Below are 20,893 nucleotides of genomic sequence, written 5' to 3'. Positions count from 1 at the left end.
TGGGTTTCTTTCAATCAGCAAAGTATGGTGTTCGAAAAGCAACATATCGCGTCTTCATCGTCGAACAACTTGAAGCCCCCTTTGCCGAGAGAAGACACGCCTCTTATCGGTAAAGGGAAGCCTCTATCGTCGCAATCCAAGACCTTTGCCAATGTTTTGATAGCCATAGTTGGTGCTGGGGTTTTGGGTTTGCCTTACGCCTTCAAGAGGACCGGATGGGTCATGGGCCTGCTCTTGCTTTTCTCGGTCGCCGGCTTGACCACCTACTGTATGATGCTCTTGATTCACACCCGTCGGAAGCTCGAGTCCTTTGGTAATGGTTTCGCCAAGATTTCTTCTTTTGGAGACCTGGGTTACGCCGTCTGTGGCACCTTCGGCAGGTTCGTTCTTGTTCTGGGTTAAATTATTTCGCCATGTGAAACACGATATTGCTAATTAGATCGGGCTTTACTGTTCCTGTTGGCATCTTGGGTGTTATTGGTTCTGTTCTTTGGTAGATCAATGAAGTTTCTGCTTATTATTCTTTGCTTGTGCTGGGGATTTGTAATTTGCCTCTTGTGGAAATCTGGAAATTGTTGCTGATTTGGCTAATCTTATTGATTAAGAAACACAAAAGATGCTAATCTTTGTGATAAATGAAGATGATCTGGAAATTGTTTTCTATTGGTTTAGTTGTTTTCTCCTCTCTTCGCTATTTTCTTTTAACAATTCCATTGACAGGTTTGTTGTTGACGTACTCATCATTCTCTCTCAAGCTGGATTCTGTGTTGGGTACCTTATATTCATCGCCAACACTCTAACCAATCTTTTCAACGGTCAAGTATCGGTGACCTCGAGCTTAAGTTTAGGGATGTCCAGTGTTACAGCCAAGAGTTTGTATGTATGGGGATGTTTTCCCTTCCAATTGGGGTTGAATTCGGTTCCGACATTAACCCATTTAGCTCCATTGAGTATTTTTGCTGATGTTGTGGATCTTGGGGCTATGGCAGTGGTGTTGCTGGAGGATGTGCAACTTATGTTGAAGCAAAGCCATGAGGTTATCACGTTCGGTGGTCTCTCTGTTTTCTTCTATGGCATGGGTGTGGCTGTATATGCCTTTGAAGGGATTGGTATGGTTCTTCCTATAGAATCTGAGATGAAGGAACCCTCCAAGTTTGGCAAAATATTGACACTTAGCATGGGTTTGATTTCTTTGATATATGGAGCGTTCGGCGCGCTTGGTTATCTTGCATTTGGTGCTGATACCAAAGACATTATTACTGCTAATTTGGGGGCAGGCTGGATCAGTGCTTTGGTTCAGCTCGGTCTTTGCATCAACTTATTTTTTACCTTCCCTTTGATGATGAACCCCGTTTATGAGATTGTAGAGAGGCGATTTTGGGGAGGACGTTACTGCTTATGGCTTAGATGGCTGCTGTTTTGATTGTAAGTTTGGTAGCTTTGTTCGTCCCAAATTTTGCTGATTTCTTGTCTTTGGTTGGAAGTAGTGTGTGCTGCGGTTTGGGTTTTGTATTGCCAGCTTTGTTTCATTTGCTGGTGTTCAAGGAAGAGCTGGGGTGGAAAGGATGGACCATGGACGTTGGAATCGTGACCTTGGGCCTCGTTCTTGGAGTTTCGGGAACTTGGTCTGCTCTCGTGGAGATTTTCGCTGTCAAGGTGTAGAGGTGCAGTGTCACAACGATTGTGAGTTGTGACCTTCGGCCTTGTTCTTGGAGTTTCGAGAACTTATCCGCATTCATGGAGATTCTATTCTGTGAAGGTGTGGAGATACAATGTTGAAATGAAGGTGCAGTACTGAACTGCTTCATGATGTACTGCTTGCTTTTTTTTTTAATCTTTTTATCGTAGAAACCGGTATTTCTATATAGGTTGAAAGCTAAAAGACGTGATATCTTCGACACAAATGTGAGTCGTCGGCGATAGAGTCTAGTGTGGAACATTGATTGTGCTATAAGTCTATTGCCATGTTACCTATTCTGTCAAATATTACAATGCCCGTGTGTAATGCTAGCTGTTTTAAAAGGTTGTTTATGCTTCATTCTGATAGTTGAATGAGGCTTCTGTGTTTTCGGCTCGATCTCAGACCTTCGACGATTAAGTTCACAAGAGAAAGTGCTTTCTCTGTTGAACTTCGAGGCTAGATCCGTCGGAGAATGAGTTTTCTTGGCATAGACATCCCGATTTGTGCCTGTCTTGGGGGTTTGATAGAGACTGAACATAAGGGTGAAGCACCACCCTACTCGCACCCTTTGCATAAAGCAGACCAGACGGTAGACTGGAATCGGAACTGTCTCCGTCGTAACCTGTAAGTTATCGGAAACATTAAACACGAATGTCGGATATGGATACTTTGAAGAACCTATGCCGTATAATAAGGGGCGAAGTTCGGGTCAAGTTTTAAGGGTTTGGTTATGCTCGGCTAGGCCTTGTTCACTTTTAGTCCTTTCGATGATTAAGCTTATCTCCATCAATTCATTTATGTTTTTTTTTTCAAATACCACCTTCCAATTTTAAAAATTTAAAATTATAGTCAATAAATGCATATTATAATTATATAAAATATTTTATTCCTGGATATGGTATTTTTAATAATTGGCCTACCTATATTAGCAGTATACACCACAAACTTATTTATTCTTCTTTTCTTTTCTCCGAATAAGTGTCTAAATTATGTCTTTTGTGTTGAATAGGTGCTTTCAGTATTTTTTTACCCATTCAGGTGTCTAACGTTACAAACGTTAGTTTTTTAAATGTTCTAGACGTAATGTCCATTAAATAAAAATCATTATCCACTCATTTTTTGACACGTATCCTTGATTATAATTCCTTTTTCATTTTTTTAAATTTTGAATTTATAAAAATTAAAATAAATAAATCATTAATATTAATATTTTAATCCTAATATTTTAACCTAAAAAGTAAAAAACTTAAAATTTACCACGATCCTCCTTCCTATTTCTCTTCCTCACCCATTCTATTGAAACTCTCCTTCCTTCCTCGTTCTCTTCTGAAACCCCCTCGTTTCCCGTTCTTCTCACCCATTCTGTTTTTCTTGTACGAAGACATCAAAAGACTAAATAGACTCGAAGAATCATCTCTGCTTTTGTTGTTAGCTCGGATTAGTGCTCAAATCGAGTCTCACGGTAGGTAATTCATAATTCTGACTGCCGGAAGATTTCCCCGGAAGCTGCTCTCAACCTGGCGTTGGGGGCAGCCTACTATCCTACCTCCCCTCACCCTATTACTTATGAGAATAGGGTCAGTTAAACTAATGACAGTAATTGTAATAAAAACGAATTAAAAATTTAATGATTATAATACAAGGTGTAAACTATTGGTAAATAAAGTGAAATTAATTTAAAAATTCAATGACCATCGGTATAATTTACTCCGAATATAATACAACATGAAGAGAAAAAATATATATTTTTTGTTTACTTGTTATAAATAAAATAAAAGGTAAGAAAATAATAAACACTCTTCTAAACCATCAAATTGTATATCAATATTTTATTTTTCACATTTTAGATCATCATGGACTACATTTCCACTTATTATTTATAAAACATAAATAAAAATATTCTATTTTGGTTTATATTTTTCGTTTTTAATTTCTAATTTGAAGTATCATATATCACAACTTGCAGTCACCGAGTCACTTAGGTGATAAATAAATTATTGTTATTTCTTAAAGTTTTGAGTTCAGACATCAGAAATATTAAGAATGTAAGTATTCAATGTCAAATTGTTGAAAATTGTTTTTAAACATATATTAAGGGTGTAAAAAATATTCGATCTGATTGACCTGACCCGTTAACTCTAACCTAAAAAATTCGAGTAATTTTCTATAATAAATTATCTCGATCGAGTCGGATACCCGACCCGTGATTTTTTTTAAGTAGTTGGACCTGGTCTGGGTCTAAAATATATAATCTAATTATACTTGCATTGACCTAAAGTAATAAGGCAAGGAAAAAACATAAAGGAGATGAGATGGGCCTAGATTCGAAATTGTATTTGAAACCCTTCTACTTGAAAACAAATGAAGTGGATTCCCATCTCTCCACAAAGAAAACACGAGACCATCAGCGACAGAGAAAGTGAAACTGTGCCCACACATTTGCATTTGCAGCTGTCTCTAGCCCATTTCCCCTCCTATTTATAACCCCCTTAAATCCCCTCCGTTCTTCATTACCTCCTCCACCACCTCCACTGCCGCCGCCCTTTAAAATGCCTCTCCGCCGCTTCCTATTTTCATTTCTAATACTCACATACTCCGTCGCTTCTTCAGTGACAGCAACCGCCGCTGCCGCAAAGAAGCAAACTTTAAACACCCACGAAGCTGAGTTCTTCAACCCAAAGCTTCCACCACGAACCCTTTCGTCGTCGAAAAAATTCGAAGGCTCGTCGAATATCGTCGACCTCCGTTACCATATGGGCCCGGTTCTTTCCTCTTCGCCCCCTTATTATAAAGACTTCATCAACTCAATCTCCCCTTCCTCCGCCGCTTCCTGGCCGTCCCCTTCCGTCTCCGAGTGGTGGAAAACTGTTTCTCTTTACACCGACCAGACCGGAGCCAATGTTTCCCGGAACCTCGTCGTGGCGAAAGAACACTCGGATACGCGTTACTCCCACGGGTATCACCTCACGCGCCTTTCGGTCCAACAAGTCATCGCCACCGCCGTTAAAGCCGAGCCTTTCCCCGTGGATCACCGTAACGGGATCTACTTGATCCTCACCGCACACGACGTTACCGTCCAAGACTTCTGCCGTGCCATTTGCGGCTTCCATTACTTCACATTCCCCTCCATGGTGGGTTACACTCTACCCTACGCGTGGATCGGCAACTCGGGGAAACAATGCCCAGAGGTCTGCGCTTACCCGTTCGCCGTCCCCGGGTACATGGGCGGCGGGGTTCCGGGAGCGTTGGTCCCGCCGAACGGAGACATCGGGTTGGACGGGATGATCAGTGTGATCGCCCACGAGTTGGCCGAGCTATCGACGAATCCGCTGGTGAATGCGTGGTACGCCGGAGAGGACCCGACCGCCCCGACGGAGATTGGGGATCTTTGTGAAGGGTTATACGGTACCGGTGGCGGCGGAGGGTATATCGGTCAGGTTATGAGAGATGGGAAAGGGAGAACTTACAATATGAATGGCTATAAAGGTCGGAAATTTTTGGTGCAGTGGGTATGGAGCCCCGCGTTGAAAGCTTGTGCCGGTCCGAATGCCATGGACTAAATTTCAATTTTTTTTTTAAATATATATATATATATATATATATATTAGCTGCTATACTGATGTATAAAAATGAAATATTTATTCATATTTTTATAGCATAATTTATATTTTATTTAATACAATTTTTTCTCCAAAAATTTGAATTTAAAATCTTGTTCTTTTAATGTTCACAAATATAATCGTTTAACGTTCATCTAATGTTCGACAATCAACATTCTTCTTTTATCTTCTTCAATGATTCTTAAGTTTCGTGATTTAAATTTTAAAGTTCACTTCAGTTCAATTAAGTTCATATATTTATCAATATTTAAAATATAAAAATAATAGAATAAATATACTTATAACCGAATCAATAAATGAATTTATTTTAAACATAAACGAAATAAACACATATCTTTCCGTGTTCTTTTATAAATCTCTAATGCATATAAAACCGTATACAGTCACAATTAGCGTTTATGTTGCTCCCCGTGTAATAATTAAATTCGATTTTAGGGTAAAAATAATGAGTATCAAATAAAGTTAAAAAGCGTTTTCCCTCAAATGGCAAAAAGTTTATTTTATCAATAATTTAAATATGAAATAAGACATTTTTATAGGTATATTATATATTTAGTCATTCACCTGTTTATAAGTGGTTATGTTTTGGATAATAAATTATATTTAACTTTACTTTTTGATTATATTTTGATTACTCGTTAAAAAATAATGAGAATATTGGCGTGTAATCAAAAGATAATGTCACGTCATCATTTAAAAATAAGATAAAAAAACTTCAAATTTCCATCTACTTAAAAACCCCAATGCAGTCCTCGTGTTATTGTTTCTTTTAATGTGACCCTTTAACTAAAAGAATTAGTTGGTTGTGTCCCTTTGACCATCGTTTTTCATTGTTGATCATTATAGTGATGATGTGGCAGTTCAATGTGGTGACATGATGAACCATGGTGTTGATGTAACAGTCTATAGTGATTGATAATGTGGCGAATAATGTGACACATGGGCTAAATTGGTATCTCAAACATGAAATGTGAACTATCGTGTTAGTATCTTGAATCCCCACATCAACGTCGTAACAGTCAAACGATTAAACACGTTGGTTAGGGGGTCATATTGGTTTTATTTTCTAAGTTGGAAAATTATATTGAGAGAAAAATAATATGAGGGTTACATTAGTTTTCTCCTCTCGAAAGTACAATGACGTCCGATGCCTTCTTGTCTAAAAATAAAATGATCATATCAACAATTATGATTTTTAGCAATAGATAATCAAAACAATATCGTAGAAATAGGTGGACGATAAAATACATAATGTACTTAATTTTTATCAAGGGTAAATATAAAAATATAATTTTTGAAAGGTTAAAGTTAAAATATTTATGTTAAAAAACCAAATGGGATTATTAATTTTCAAGAAGGATAAAATATGTAATTTCATTTAATAAACAAGATAAAATAATTTAAGTTGAATTATTAATTTTTACATAAATATTTGTTTCATTTACTTAAAGAACTAAAAATACTAAATTAAATTCTTAATATTTGAATGAGTTAAATTATTAACATATTTTTTCACAAATGAAGCTTATATAATTTTTTTTTATTAATTTGACGTAAATATAATGCAATAAGTAATTAAAGATATTTTTAATCATTTTATATTAAATAATCATATTGACATAAAATATATTCGAATATAAAACTTCAAAAAATAATAATAATTATTTTAATAATAACATTACGGGTGTGTTTGGTTGGGGGAATGTGAGATTCCCATGGGAATGGAATCCATATTCCTCCGTTTGGTTAGCCGGGAATGTTTTTCCCGGTAATCTTACATTACTAAAAGTGAATTTTTTGGGTATATTACCGGAAATGTCATTATCTCAATTTCCTTATGTATTGTTGGATTACCGGGATTTTGGACTAAAATATCCTTAAATTTTTTTTTCTTTCAAAAATATCCTTATTCTGTCATTGAATAATAAAAATTCTACGAAGGTTAAATTACAAATTTATCCTTAAACTATTTTAGATTTACAAAAAAATCTATAATTAAAATTTTATATGAAATTCAGGGGCTAAAATAAAATTTTACTCTTTCATTAAACATTTTTATTTTTTCAATTTTGTAAAAAAAATTATATAAATTTTATTCTTTTAACAAAACACGGTAATCTTACATTCCTGCTAAACCAACCAAACACAAACTACAATATTCTCAGTAATCTTATTCCCTGATAATATTTTATTCTCACTGATAATCTTATATTCCGTGGACCAAACGCAACCTATTAAATTCATGCGAAATTTATATAAATAAATGAAAGGAGAAACAAAGTCATTGTCGAGAGGGCAAGTGGGTGGTGGATAACCCCAAAAGGCCAAAACTTTAATTGAACATTTGTGATCCACAGCTAATATTGGGACCCATTAATAGTACACATAGAAACATAAGAATTATTTCACATTATGGGACTACCCTCCCTGGCCCGGTGGCCCCTACTCTCATCGATTTTTATTTTAATATTTCATATTTTATCAATTCACTTAAATTAAAATTATAAAATCTACGCGAATCAAATGACCTCTGTAATTAGAAATTTATTATTATTGTTTGATGTTTTGAGTTTAAGCACCCCATATAAATAGATATATAAGTATTAAATATTAAGTAATTAAATATTTTTGAACATATACTAAATTGCATTTACCCCATAGTAATAAAAAAAAATATATAATCATATTAAATATTTTATTTTGTTTGTTTTTAATTTACAACATTAAAAATAAATTTTTTAATATTATTGAGTTTTTTAAATAAATTCAAGGTGAATATAAGATAATGTTTATTTAAAGTTTTTTTTATCATTTGACAATAAACACTCGTGTTTTTACATATATGATACTCGAACTTAAAATATCAAATAATAATAATAAATTCCTTAATAATGTATTTAAAGCTTCTTATATCATATGACTAATTGATATTTAACTGTCATTATATTTTATGTGTTGCCGGTCTACTTTATTCGTTCGATTGTTCTTGGGCTAATAATTTATTTTATTATTCAATAAAATATTAAAATTATAATTTTATATTATTCTATATATCTTTTATTAAAGTTAAGGTATTTATAAGTAATACATGTTTTAAATACTTTTATTAAAGTTAATAAAAACTGATGGTTATTTCCTTTGGGGTCTAGAAACTAAAATTTAATAAAAGGGATAAATTATGAGTTTAGTACCTAAATTATCGTTTTCAGTCCGTTTTAGTATTTAAACTTTCAACTTTTCCAAAACTTCACCTAAAGTTTAGTTTTTATTTTATTTTAATATTCTGTTCAAAATTTAACATGAACTTTTGAGAAAAATGTGAAAGTTAAAGGTATCGTAACGGACCAGAGTTGATAGTTTAGGTACTAAACATGTTAAGTTTTTAACGGTAAAAATTAAACATTATGTATAATTTTGAAAAGATTAAAATTGTAGGTGTTAAAAAAATATAAAATCAATAGTTTAGATACTAGAAGCATAATTTACCCAAAAATATTATGTAATTAGAATTAAGACTTAAATTGCCCCCTCAACTATACCATTTGTACCGAGTTACCCTTAAAGAATTTTTCAAGACGTTTTGGCCCTAAAATTTAAAACAGTACCTCATTTGCCCAAAATCACTAACTCCGTCCAAAAAGGCACGGGGTATATTACCTATTCAGTCACTCAATTATTCCCAATTATGTTCTAGTCACCTTTATTAATTAAGAACCAAACCAATGTAAAAATCATTAAAGTTTTTCAAAATTATCTTTATTTTTGTTTATGCATTTTGATTCGACATGACATTTAAAACCAACAATGTCGCTTATCGTATTTTCAAGCAACTAATTCGCACCAAAGCGCCCGAAACCAGTGTATAAATATTACCCAACTCATAATTTTCTAGTTATATATTATATGGTTTTCATTTTATGTTGCCCACCACTTGTTTGATGATTTGTCTCAATTACAACAAGTTCCTTGCGCTAGAAGATTTGACGATAATTTAGTTCCTGGTTTCAGGATATACGGTATGGAATGTCCTGCCCATTCCTTTTTTAAGTTCAAGTTTTGGTGAAGGCTTTCATATCACAGAGATCTCACAAAAAGATTTGTAGCCCTCAAAGGCGCTCGAAACCTGTTCGATCATTTGCTTCAATGGTGGACAAATCGTCTTCTAGTTTGCTTTCTCTAACACTTTCTTTACTGTCTCCTAATGCTTCTTTGACATCTTCGAGACTGATTTTTCCTTTTGCTTTTAATGCATCCCAGTAACCGATTTACTTCCCTCAACCAATACTCTGTTCGTCGCTGCAAAATCAACAACAAAATCATTTGTTTAGTCTCAACAATAACAACAACAACAACATGGGTTTATTTATCAATCAATTTTTTTTGGTGTCGTCGGAAAAAAAAATAGTTTGTGATGATTTTGTAAAGAAAAAAAGTTAGCAGACAAAAGAAATTACTTGGGTGACCAAAATGAAATCATGAGAATAGTTGAGTGACTGAATAGGTAATTTTACCCATGACCTTTTTAACAGAATTAGTGATTTGATAGTTAAGGGACAATAGGGCATTTAAGCTTAGAATTAATGAAGAGATATAATAAGTAGAAGCACATGTAATAAAAGGTCATTGGGAAAAGAGTGACGGTTGAAAAAGGTTAATTAGCTTTGGATACAGTGCAGCTGATTGACCTCACTGTTTGCCAATCGCATCGACAATTGCAGCGCGATCAGCTCTTGGCCGGTTATTTAACTCAATCCTGCCTTTCTCCTATTGGCTCGCTGCCTACTTAGTTACTCGTTTCAACCTTTCCACTCTCCTTTTTTCTCTCTATCAACCACATGCCGTTGAGTTTATCAAGGTGTTTTTAGCCTTAATCCCATTCTAGATTTTAGGGTTTAGTGAAAATATTTTTAGGGTTTGGCCAAAAATGTTAGCAAAACGATAAATGGTGAGTCTGTCACGTTCGATAAACATAGTTGAGCATTATTAACGATGATTATCACTAACTATCATTGATTTAATTTATAAAAAATTAAAATTTTAAATAACTCAACATATAATTATAAATTAATTAAAAATTTAAAAACAAATTATTTAAAATAAAATATTAATTATATTATTTTTCATAATCTTTTTTTAACAATAAAGAAATTTATAATTTATTTTAAAAATTATTAAAAAGATTATGAAAAATAATGTAATTAATATTTTATTTTAAATAATTTATCTCTAATTTTTTAATAAATTTATAATTATATGTTGAATCCTTTAAAATTTTATAAATTAAATTAATAGTGCTCGACGATATTCATCGTTAATTATACTTAAGCGTTGTAAAATTTTCTTTAAGATAAAACTCATTTTCAACCTGGTTTTATCTAGAATAATTATTTTTATTTTATTTGATAAAATAAAGAGATAAAAAAACAATATATATACATACATACATATATATATATATATATAAAGTAAAACATTATAATAATTATTAAAAAAAATAGAGAGAGTTTGATATCTTTTAACAATCCAAAATTTGTGAATAGAAAAAATATTAAAAAAAATTAGAATGACATTTAACATAAAATTTTAATTTGTTTCACTTGATTATTATAACAACGTGATTATTATTTTATTTTAAATAATTTACGTTTTGATTTTAATTAATTTATAATTATCCGTTAATTATTTTATAATTTTAAAATTTATAAATTAAATTAATGATAATTATCATTAGTAGTATTCGTTGATATTTTAAATTAACATTAATTTTAGACGTTGGTCCCGAAACATTTGCAAAAGGTAAATAAGGGGGAAAAGACAAAGAGTTTAATAATATAAACTAATAAAGGGCGGTCACTGCAGGCTGAGACACCAGTCACACCACCAATCAACACAGTCCCATTCGGTTAAGTTTGGAGGCCACATGCACTGTACTCACCAAGGAAACACAACCTTCAGTAAACTACGACGTTTTCATAAATTATGTTCAAAATGTAATATTATTATTGTACTCAATATTTAAATGTATTTAATATGCAGTCTATTCAGTAAACTACAACCATTGGGTGGGTGTCTCCATCCCCATCTTCCCCTTTTGTCGACGGGGGGCTTCCTCTTTTGGAGGGCACAACTGTTGCCTTGTTTATTAACAACGACATGTCGAACAAATATAGCCAAGACTCGGCTTATTCACTCCTGTATGGTGATGAGGTCTTTTCATATGAATAAATTGACCTCGTTCATCGTTGGTGGTGAAATCCGAATTTCTAAACACTGGTGGATGACCTCTGAGACGATCCATCCGATATGAGCCCTCGTATTTGCAGGCAGTGGCAGATGGATAGATAGGGATAGATGAAAAACTTGGACTGACAAATTGCCATTCGTGCGTGTGCTGTATCTTATCTGCTACATAGATATTTTGTTCTCTCATAAATATTAGCACTTCCCCAAGTCTCAGCCGGTAAACATGGAGCCCCGGGCCCTGGCAGATGCCCTCGTCTTTTACAACCCATGGCCTACTCGGTTAGGCTGGCCCGTCCGTTGGGGTTTAATTGGACCACCTAATCGCTAAAACCTGACAAAAACGTAGTTGAGTCCGAATATCTTCCATAAAACCAGACATCCACAACACAATGCCGACTGGTTCGTGTTGCCATAATGCTCATGCACAAGTGGAAAAAAAAAATACCTGAAGAAAGGACACATTGGATACCCGAGGAAGTAGGGACTTATATTGTGGTTGCAGTAGTGATTGTATTTTCTATTATAAATATATCAGATGTTATTGTGGTCATTACGGATATCGCAGTCGTGTAATAATATTTTCGAACAACACTGCTATTGTTATATGACTGCTATTTGCATAACAGATCGTTATTTAAATTCGAGCATGAATGATTTTTCTTTTCCTTCTTTTTTTATTCGTTTAGGGTTATTATAAACATTCAAATACCCTATAATTACTTGTGCTCAAATTTATGACCTCTATGGATAACATTCAAAACCTTCCCCTTCGATTAATTCGGTTAAATTTTAAGAGTTTGGTCAATCTTTAGTTGTATTCACTTCTTTTGGAATAGTGACCCAATCATAGAGCCTGCTAAAGATAAAACTAGAATGGACAAAACCTAAATATCTAAAACGGCCCAACAGAGAGGCCTATGGTGGAACCGAACAACTTTATCTAATATTACAAATTTGTCATTAAATTTATCGAATTTTTATACGTATTATAACACCGTAGTGACCATTTTATAACAATTAGATAAATTTCCCGATTATTTTATAACTTTTAAAATTTTAATAACTAAAACAACTAGGGTATATAATAGTAAAAAACAATTAGGGTGTAAAAATTTGACTTCGTTTCTTATTGAATACATGTGAAATTAAAAATTCAAACATAAAGAGCAAAGGAAAGATGTGAATGATCATTGCATCAAATGAAGCAATATTTGAAACCTCTTGGTGGCTTCCCCTAAACTTGTGGAACAAATACACTTTTACCTACTTTTCACACTTACTCCCTTAAGCCATCTTTGAATTTGATTAAGTCATGTTTCCTTTGGCTACACGTCATGTTTTTTAGTTAACCCCGACCCAGATATGTATCCACCACCCGAACCCGATCTAACCCGAAAATTAAATCTTCCACCTCGATCCGAGAAAATATATCCTTAGACTATAAATCCGACCCGAAATATGTATCCCCACCCGAACCTGACCTGGCCCAAAAATTATAATCTTCCATCTAACTCGATCCGACCGACCTGAATTTTATACTATGATGCGAAAATATGTATCCTCCATGCGAACCCGACTTGACTTGAAAATAAATCATCCACCTGACCCGATCCGACCCGAAATATATCCCTAGTCCCACTCTGACCCAACCTAAATTTTTAGACTATTAATCCGATCCAACCTAGTATAATAATGACTTAATTGAAATAATAATAAATTTTTAAAGAAATTAAATTATTATCCCCATGTCGGTTAGAGCTTTTCAACATCCACTTCACCTTCTTAAAAAATCTGACCCACCGGATTCGATCCTATTAAATCGTGATTCCTAGTTAAGGCTGCACGACGCCAGGGTTGAATGTACAAGGGGAAATGGTCAAATTTGACATTAATTATACTACAATGGGAAACATGCTGTATTTGACAATGGACATACCACCAAACGGTGCCCATACTAAATGAATGGCACGGTGACATCCACTGAGTATCCCCCCAATTTATTAGTATATGTTTAAAATTTAAACTCCATACATACATGTTTTGAGTATAATGTTTGTTTTAATGATTTTGAACCCTAAACTGTAATATCTATAATTATGTTCTAAATTTAAATGAACATATGGTATTAATATAATTTTATTTATAATTTTCCAATATATGAAATACTAATCATTATGTGATTTGAATTTGAATGATTTAATTAAGAATATTTGGGAGTGAAATTAGCAATAAAAAGGTGAAATGAAGACGAAATTGCTGTATTATTTCCTTTGGGTCAAAGGTGACGTGTGCTAAATTGTTTTCTCTTTTACAATTCTCCAATTTCATTTATATGGGAACAAACCACAATGACTCGTGTACTGGTAAGGAATTATGATAGCAAACAAAGAAAGAAGAAAGTACATAGCTTATACCATATTTATGAATAATTATTTGAATATGTTTTAGTTTAATTATTAATTTTGACTCGTTTTGGTACTTAAATTTTTTTCATTTTCTTTTCAAAATAGTACTTAACGTTAATTTTTGTTTCACTTTAGTACATGTTGTTAAAACTTAATGGACGGACTGATGTGCATAGCTTCGGTGGATGGCGACCAATTCGAACGTTGGATCGCGAGAGAATGACAAATCGACCATTATAGATGTAGTTTCAGGCCCATCGGATGGTAGACAATGGAAATCGGAGGATGAAGAAATCGAGGAGTCCATCATCGATTTGGGGAGATTGAAGTGTTTCCCAGTGAAACAGAGGACAAAATCGTGTTCAGAGGGTCAAAAAGGTGCGGGCTGAAAAGTTTGAGCTTTATCAACGATTGTAGATGCGGTGGCCGGTGAATTCGTCCATAAGTTTTTAACGACGGGGTACAATGAAACAAAAACTAAACATTATGTATTTGGAAAAATAAAATTTAAGTACTAAAGCGAACTAAAACTGATAGTATAAATACTAAACACGTAGTTTAACCAATATGCTATCTTGTAATTACTCTAGATTATAAAGAAAAAAATCATAAAAAAATCTTGTCCCTCTAAAATTTTAAATTTAACAATCTAATAGATATTTATTCTTTTAGTGTAAATAGTCATACCTCTTATAATTTGATTTAAGCTATGTTATTGTCTTGAATAATATATTAGTAATACGGATCAAATTAAATTAAGATACATAAATACTTGCTAAATTAAAAGATAAAAATATTAATTTATTATATTATAATATTTTGAAAAATGTTCCTTTTAATTTAAAATATAGGATCGTGACATCATTTCCATTGCAATAGGTTGAGAATAACGTGCCCATAAACAAAAGAAATCATTTAATATAAATTTCTTTAAATTTAAATCCAGGGAGTGATATCCCACCCACCTACCTCTGTGGTCTAAAATAAAATAAAAATATCAAGTATCATTAAAATATTATTTTAGTCTTAGGTCAATTCCATGAAGCACAACAATTTCGGAGTTATATATATATATATATATATATATATATTATTGTTGGGGTTGCACAAAAGCTCTTATAATTTTTTTTTAATAATAAAAAAATTACATACAATTTAGGATGATATTTGTATTATTAAAAAATTAGAAAAATTAGTAAGTAGACAATTTTGAAGGGTTGTCTGGATACCCAGGGCAACTATAAGGTCCGCCCCTGAAAATAATTATTTTTTTTGATAATATGAGTTCGAGCACCATAGATGATAGGAGTGTGATAAAGAAACCAAGTGGCCTCTCTCTCTCTCTGTATATATATCGTTGTTGTTGTGCACGAACCAAGTTCTGTAATAAATTGTTGTTATTCCTTGAGGATCCGAATTCGAGCACCATAGATGATAGAGGTGTAAGTCTTCAATAAAAAAGATTAGAGTTATTTTAACAGATAATGCCTTATACCTATATAATAAAAAAATATATTGTTGTTGTTGTTTGGGTAAAACTCTAGTACTTAAACTATCAATTTTGATCCGTTTTAATACCTAATCTTTCAATTTTTTCAAAACTATAACTGACGTTTAGTTTCATTTTATTTTTGTACCCCTCGTTAAAAATTTAACACGTTTAGTATCAACTATCGGTTTTGATCCGGTTTATATCTAGACTTTCAAAATTTTAAAACTTAATGTTAAATTTTGAACATGATACTAAAATGAAAAAATTAAAGTTTTTAATGGGGTACTAAAATGAAAAAAAAATTTAAATTTTAGGTATGATTTGAAAAAGTTAAAAATTTATGTACTAAAACAGACGAAATGATAATTTAAGTGTTAAACACGTAATTTACCCTTGTTTTTTATCGTTTCAGATTGTTTATCTTCTACGGTGTTTCTAGAGTTGTTTTATACATATTTTATTGTCTTAGATAGGATTTTCATTTAGGGTTACTAATTTTTTATTCGATTTCATAAATTTATAAATTTAATTTGACAAAAGAAATCTTAAATTTGAGTCAAAGTTATGAGTAGAATTAAATAATTCAAAATTTTATGAATTAATAATTAATTTAAATTTGAATCGAGTTTTTAACCGTACATGATATGTATATGAAAAGAATAAAATATATCGTATGATTATAGAAAATTGTTTAAAAATTAAATAATACCATAACATTAATAGTTAATTTAAATAGAATTTTGAACAGCTCGACTACTAAAAAATTCAAATAAAGTTGAGTTAAAATAAGAATCATTTATTAAATTAACTCAAAATTTTTTACTGAATCAAATTCGAAACGATTATATAGTGTTAATATTTTTAAGATCATTGGATAAGAAAAATTAAAGGCCGAGATTAACAACATAAAATGAGAAAATATTCAGTAAAAAACATGGTGTTAATTTCAGCCTTTGATTTCCCTAAATCCAATAGTCCTAAAAAATTGTAAAAAATAGTTTTACACAATGTAATAGGATCATAGCTAGTATATATATTAGTTTAATATAATTTACTTTTCAATTATTATTTTATAAAGTTTTATTAATTGTTAAGTAATTAAAAATATTACATCATTTTATTTTATATGATTTAAATTATAACACTTATTTTTTATTAATCTAGAGTAAGCACATGATAATATTTGTTGAAAGAGAATTTTCAATTTTTGACATTAAAGGAGTACAACCCTATTTTTTATGATGCTCGAACACGAATCTTTAAAATAATAATAACTCATTTACCACAAAATCACTTATTTCGTGCTATTTATTTTAAAATGTAATAAAAAATAATTCCATGAATTCCTTTTCAATGTAAAGCTTAAATATATATATTGAACCGTGAAGCGTTTGAATTTATTTTCTCTTTTTGACAATCGAATTCCTTGAAATTTCATAAGGTTGTAATGAATTTATTTAATTTTCATGTTGCCTACTTGTTTCTTGGACACGGCAGTGACCGGAGGTAAAGTTTCCGGTCTATATTACCCGCGAACAAGTGTCCCCAACATTGTCGTTTGCCAGAAAACCGAAGACTTCGTCTTCTTCATTGTTATGCTCTTTGATTTTACTTTTGAGCAAATTTAATCATTATTATTATTATTCCCATTGTTCAATCTGAATTTGCTTGAATTACAGAAACCCAAAGTCATGGAGTTTTCACAGCTACTGGTAATGGAAATATGTAAACTGAGAATTCAAGCAATTTTTGAAAACCAGTAAGAACCCATTTTTAAAAATCTTTTTATCATCAACTTGTTGAAAGATACATCTTTTTCACGTGTTCTGCAAAATCAAGGAATCTTTGCTGATTTCTGTGTCTGGTTATGCTCCGGCAAGGAGGGCATAAGTGAAGTGTAAAAGGATTTTTTCAAAAGATGGGTATTTGCTGGGGTTCTTCAGCCGATAGTCCGACACCGAGCACCACCGGTCGTCTCAGTTCAGGTACCCAAAAACAAGATTGTTTCATGTTTTTTTTTTTTGCAAAGATTGCCCTGCTCTTGATGCTTGCTTTGTTTGGTGTTTTTTTGATGATTATGTGGTGTTTGATGTTTTGCAATAGTGATATCTCAGACAACCAGCAACACGGCATCATCGTCGGCGGCGGTTTCGAGGGGCAGTCGGTTCTCGGCTTCGAGTGGCGATGAGGCTTTTCCGAATGGGCAGATCTTGCCCACATCTGATCTAAGGACCTTCAGTTTTGCAGAACTGAAGGCTGCAACCAAGAGTTTTAGGCCCGAAATGCTGCTCGGCGAAGGCGGTTTCGGTAAAGTCTACAAAGGTTGGCTCGACGATAAAACGCCGGGTAAGATCGGTAGCGGAACGCTCGTTGCCGTTAAAAAACTCAACTCTGAGAGCTTGCAAGGATATGAGGAATGGCAGGTTTGCATACAATTAACTGGTTCTTCAAGGCAAAGCCATAGATGTCTATGTTTGTAGTTAAAAATGACACTATAAGAATTACGTTGTAGATTTTAGTTCGATCGGGACTGTTTTCGGGGTTCGATACGGTGAGGTTACCGGTTCAGTGCTCACCAAAGGCCCTGGAAAAGTATATGCGATGTATGTAGGATCATTCTAGGTGAAACATGTTCATCCCTGCATTTTGTTGATTGTTTACTGCTGGCTTTACCGGCTTTTGCTACTTCATTATCGGTGCAGTCGGAGATAAATTTCTTAGGAAGGTTGTCTCATCCCACCTCGTAAGGCTTATAGGATACTGCTTGGAGGATAACGAGCTTCTTCTGGTTTACGAGTTTATGCAGAAGGGCAGCTTAGAGAACCATCTATTTGGAAGTAAGTAGCTTAATACTTGGTTTTCTTTTAGTCTCCGATTATTCATTCGAGCATATATATGATACCAATTTTCGTTATCCAGGAGGCTCGACCGTTCAGTCGCTTGATTGGAACATACGGCTTCAGATTGCAATAGGGGCAGCGAAGGGCTTGTCGTTCTTGCACACTTCGGACAAGCAAGTGATTACAGAGATTTCAAAGCGTCCAACATACTGCTTGACGGGGTATAAACTCAACTTTTAGCATGCTTTTCTATATCACATTCTAATATGGTTCGGCTATTGGTTTTATCACAGGTGTACACTGCTAAGATATCGGATTTCGGATTGGCGAAATTGGGTCCTTCAGCTAGCCAATCGCACGTAACGACTCGGGTCATGGGCACATATGGTTATGCAGCTCCCGAATATTTGCCACAGGTAATCCTCTGAAACCTTCCCAACTTGTGATGTTCTTGTTTCGCATCGTTGCTATTTCGAGACGATCGAACCCATGACTCGAGTAGTTTGCTGATATAACAGGGCATTTATACGTCAAGAGCGATGTGTACGCTTTCGGTGTCGTCTTAGTTGAAATACTAACAGGCTTACGAGCACTCGATCTGAACCGCCCGAGCGGACAACATAATCTTGTGGACTGGATAAAGCCGCATTTATCCGATAAAGGAAATTGAAGAGAATAATGGACCAACGGTTGGAAGGAAAATATCCTTCCAAAGCTGCATATCGAATAGCTCAACTCTCTTAAAATGCCTCGAATCTGAGCAAAGAATCGTCCGTCGATGAAAGAAGTCGTGGAGGCTTTGGAACAGATCGAGTCAGTCATCGAAAGGCCAACGGAGTCGAGAAACCGTTCCGCTCGTCACACCGCTCATAGACACAGCCAGCAGCCAGCGCGCCACCGTTCTCTAGTCGCTCCGAGGCAGGAAGCCGGTGTGGTTATCAACCAGCACACCACGGGTGAGGTAAGTCGGCACGTCGGTCCAATTTGTTGCACGCAATTCCATTTCTTTAATTTTCCCCCCAAAGAATGTAGGAGCTCAGTTTTTGCAATGAGACAAATTTATGAGTTTTTGCAATTTGTCTACAAAAAGACATATATATATATATATATATATATATATATATATAGATTAATTTTATACAGATCCAACTATGGTTATTATAGATAAGAGGTGTTTAAAAATATCCGACCTAATTGACCTGGCCCATCGATTTGCCAACTTGACTTAAAAATTATAAATTTGACGATCGTTTGAGCTGGGACATTAACTTGTTGATTAGGATATGGTGAAACATGATCCAAGAAGTTGAATTTTCTGGATCGACTCTCCGTTTACATTATGTCTTCGAGCCAACACTTGAAACATTGTATCGTCGAGCCAGTGCTTGAAAGCAACGACCGTGCTAGTAGACATCAATAAAATGATTTTATCATATCACAATCAACATGTTAACATCCATAAGAGAATATCATCAATTTTTTAACGAAAAATACGAGTTCAATATATATGAATGGTTTGAGACCATTTTACAACTCTCAATAGTTGAGTGATCATTTGTAACTTTTAATATTTAGGGGACTCAACAAAGTAATATTATATAGTCGAGGACCGTTAGTATACTTTATCCTAAAATTAAATCACCTGTGTAGTAAGTTTAGGATGAGTACGAGACCTCATAGGGTAGTATATTGAATTAAAAAATTAGGTTTGAGTCAGATTAGGTTTTTAAGGATAACATCAAGACGAGGTTTAGGACGAAAATTTATTGACTGATCTAGCCAAAGATAATAATCATCCTATATATTTAGAGATAATTATAATTATTCTTATTATATATATCATACAAATATGTTACCCTCTTGGCATGCTTTCAAAAACCAAATTGTAATGTTAATTATTTTTAAATTATGTTAATAATTTATTTTAATATATACTTTGAAAAATACTTTTAAAAATCGACTCAGCTCGCACATACTTCTATTTTAAACTTTACCTTTTCATTAGTCAGTTCTTTAATCAATGAAAACATCGAACGATTACCTGAAAATCGGAATCTATAAATAAATAAAACCCTAAATGTAAACAACAATCAACCAGTTCCTTAGGAGGGAATGATTTCAACTGATATTCTGGGGTCAAGGAGGTATGTATAGGGATGGCAATGGGTCGGGTCGGGTTTTGGGCCATCTGACCCGACCCGAGAAGAAAGGGTCCTCCACCCGTGACCCGACTTGACCCGAAAAAATTAAGGTTTCACCCGACCCCGAATATATGACTTAGAAACCCAACCTGAACCGACCCGAAATAATAAAAAATATTTTTATTCAATAAAAACAGTGACTTAATTAAAAAAATTATATATAGAGGATATATTGTAATTATCCCTAAATATATAGGGTAAAGTTATATATATTTTTCTGGTCGGGTCGGGTCGGATTTTTCCACCCTAAACCCGAACAGTGCATTTAAAAAAACCCCCGACCCGAACCTGATTTTTTTAAAAAAAATCCAACCTGATCGGGTCGAAACCCGTCGGGTTCGGGTTGAGTTGCCATCCCTAGGTATGTATGTATGTACCAGACCCTACATTATTTCTTTTATAAAATACTTT

At 33.5% G+C, this 20,893-nt stretch overlaps 2 protein-coding genes and 1 pseudogene across 2 annotated transcripts; all 3 read left to right on the top strand.

Annotated features, from left to right (window-relative positions):
* On the top strand, positions 1 to 1,665 carry LOC120175606 (amino acid transporter AVT3B-like). Its single transcript, XM_039182209.1, is given in 3 exon segments — positions 1 to 380; positions 721 to 1,409; positions 1,412 to 1,665. Coding segments are annotated over 3 exon segments (1,296 nt in total). The 5' UTR covers positions 1 to 24; the 3' UTR covers positions 1,663 to 1,665.
* Positions 1,666 to 4,176: 2,511 nt separating this feature from the next.
* Positions 4,177 to 5,294, top strand: LOC120175459 (protein EXORDIUM-like 5). The gene has a single exon (XM_039182084.1). The coding sequence runs from the start codon at positions 4,231 to 4,233 to the stop codon at positions 5,239 to 5,241; it is 1,011 nt and encodes a 336-aa protein (XP_039038015.1). The 5' UTR covers positions 4,177 to 4,230; the 3' UTR covers positions 5,242 to 5,294.
* Positions 5,295 to 17,012: 11,718 nt separating this feature from the next.
* On the top strand, positions 17,013 to 19,307 carry LOC120175586 (annotated as a pseudogene).
* The last annotated feature ends 1,586 nt before the right edge of the window (positions 19,308 to 20,893 follow it).

This window comes from Hibiscus syriacus, unplaced genomic scaffold (assembly GCF_006381635.1).
Source record: "Hibiscus syriacus cultivar Baekdansim isolate YM2019G1 unplaced genomic scaffold, ASM638163v2 tig00112206_pilon, whole genome shotgun sequence".
Lineage (NCBI taxonomy): Eukaryota > Viridiplantae > Streptophyta > Magnoliopsida > Malvales > Malvaceae > Hibiscus > Hibiscus syriacus.
Note: the sequence above shows the minus strand (reverse complement) of the source record. Positions and strands in the feature narration are given on the sequence as shown.

Excerpts from the sequence above, each read along its gene's own strand:
- LOC120175459 (XM_039182084.1), top strand. The coding sequence starts at position 4,231 with ATGCCTCTCCGCCGCTTCCTATTTTCATTTCTAATACTCACATACTCC.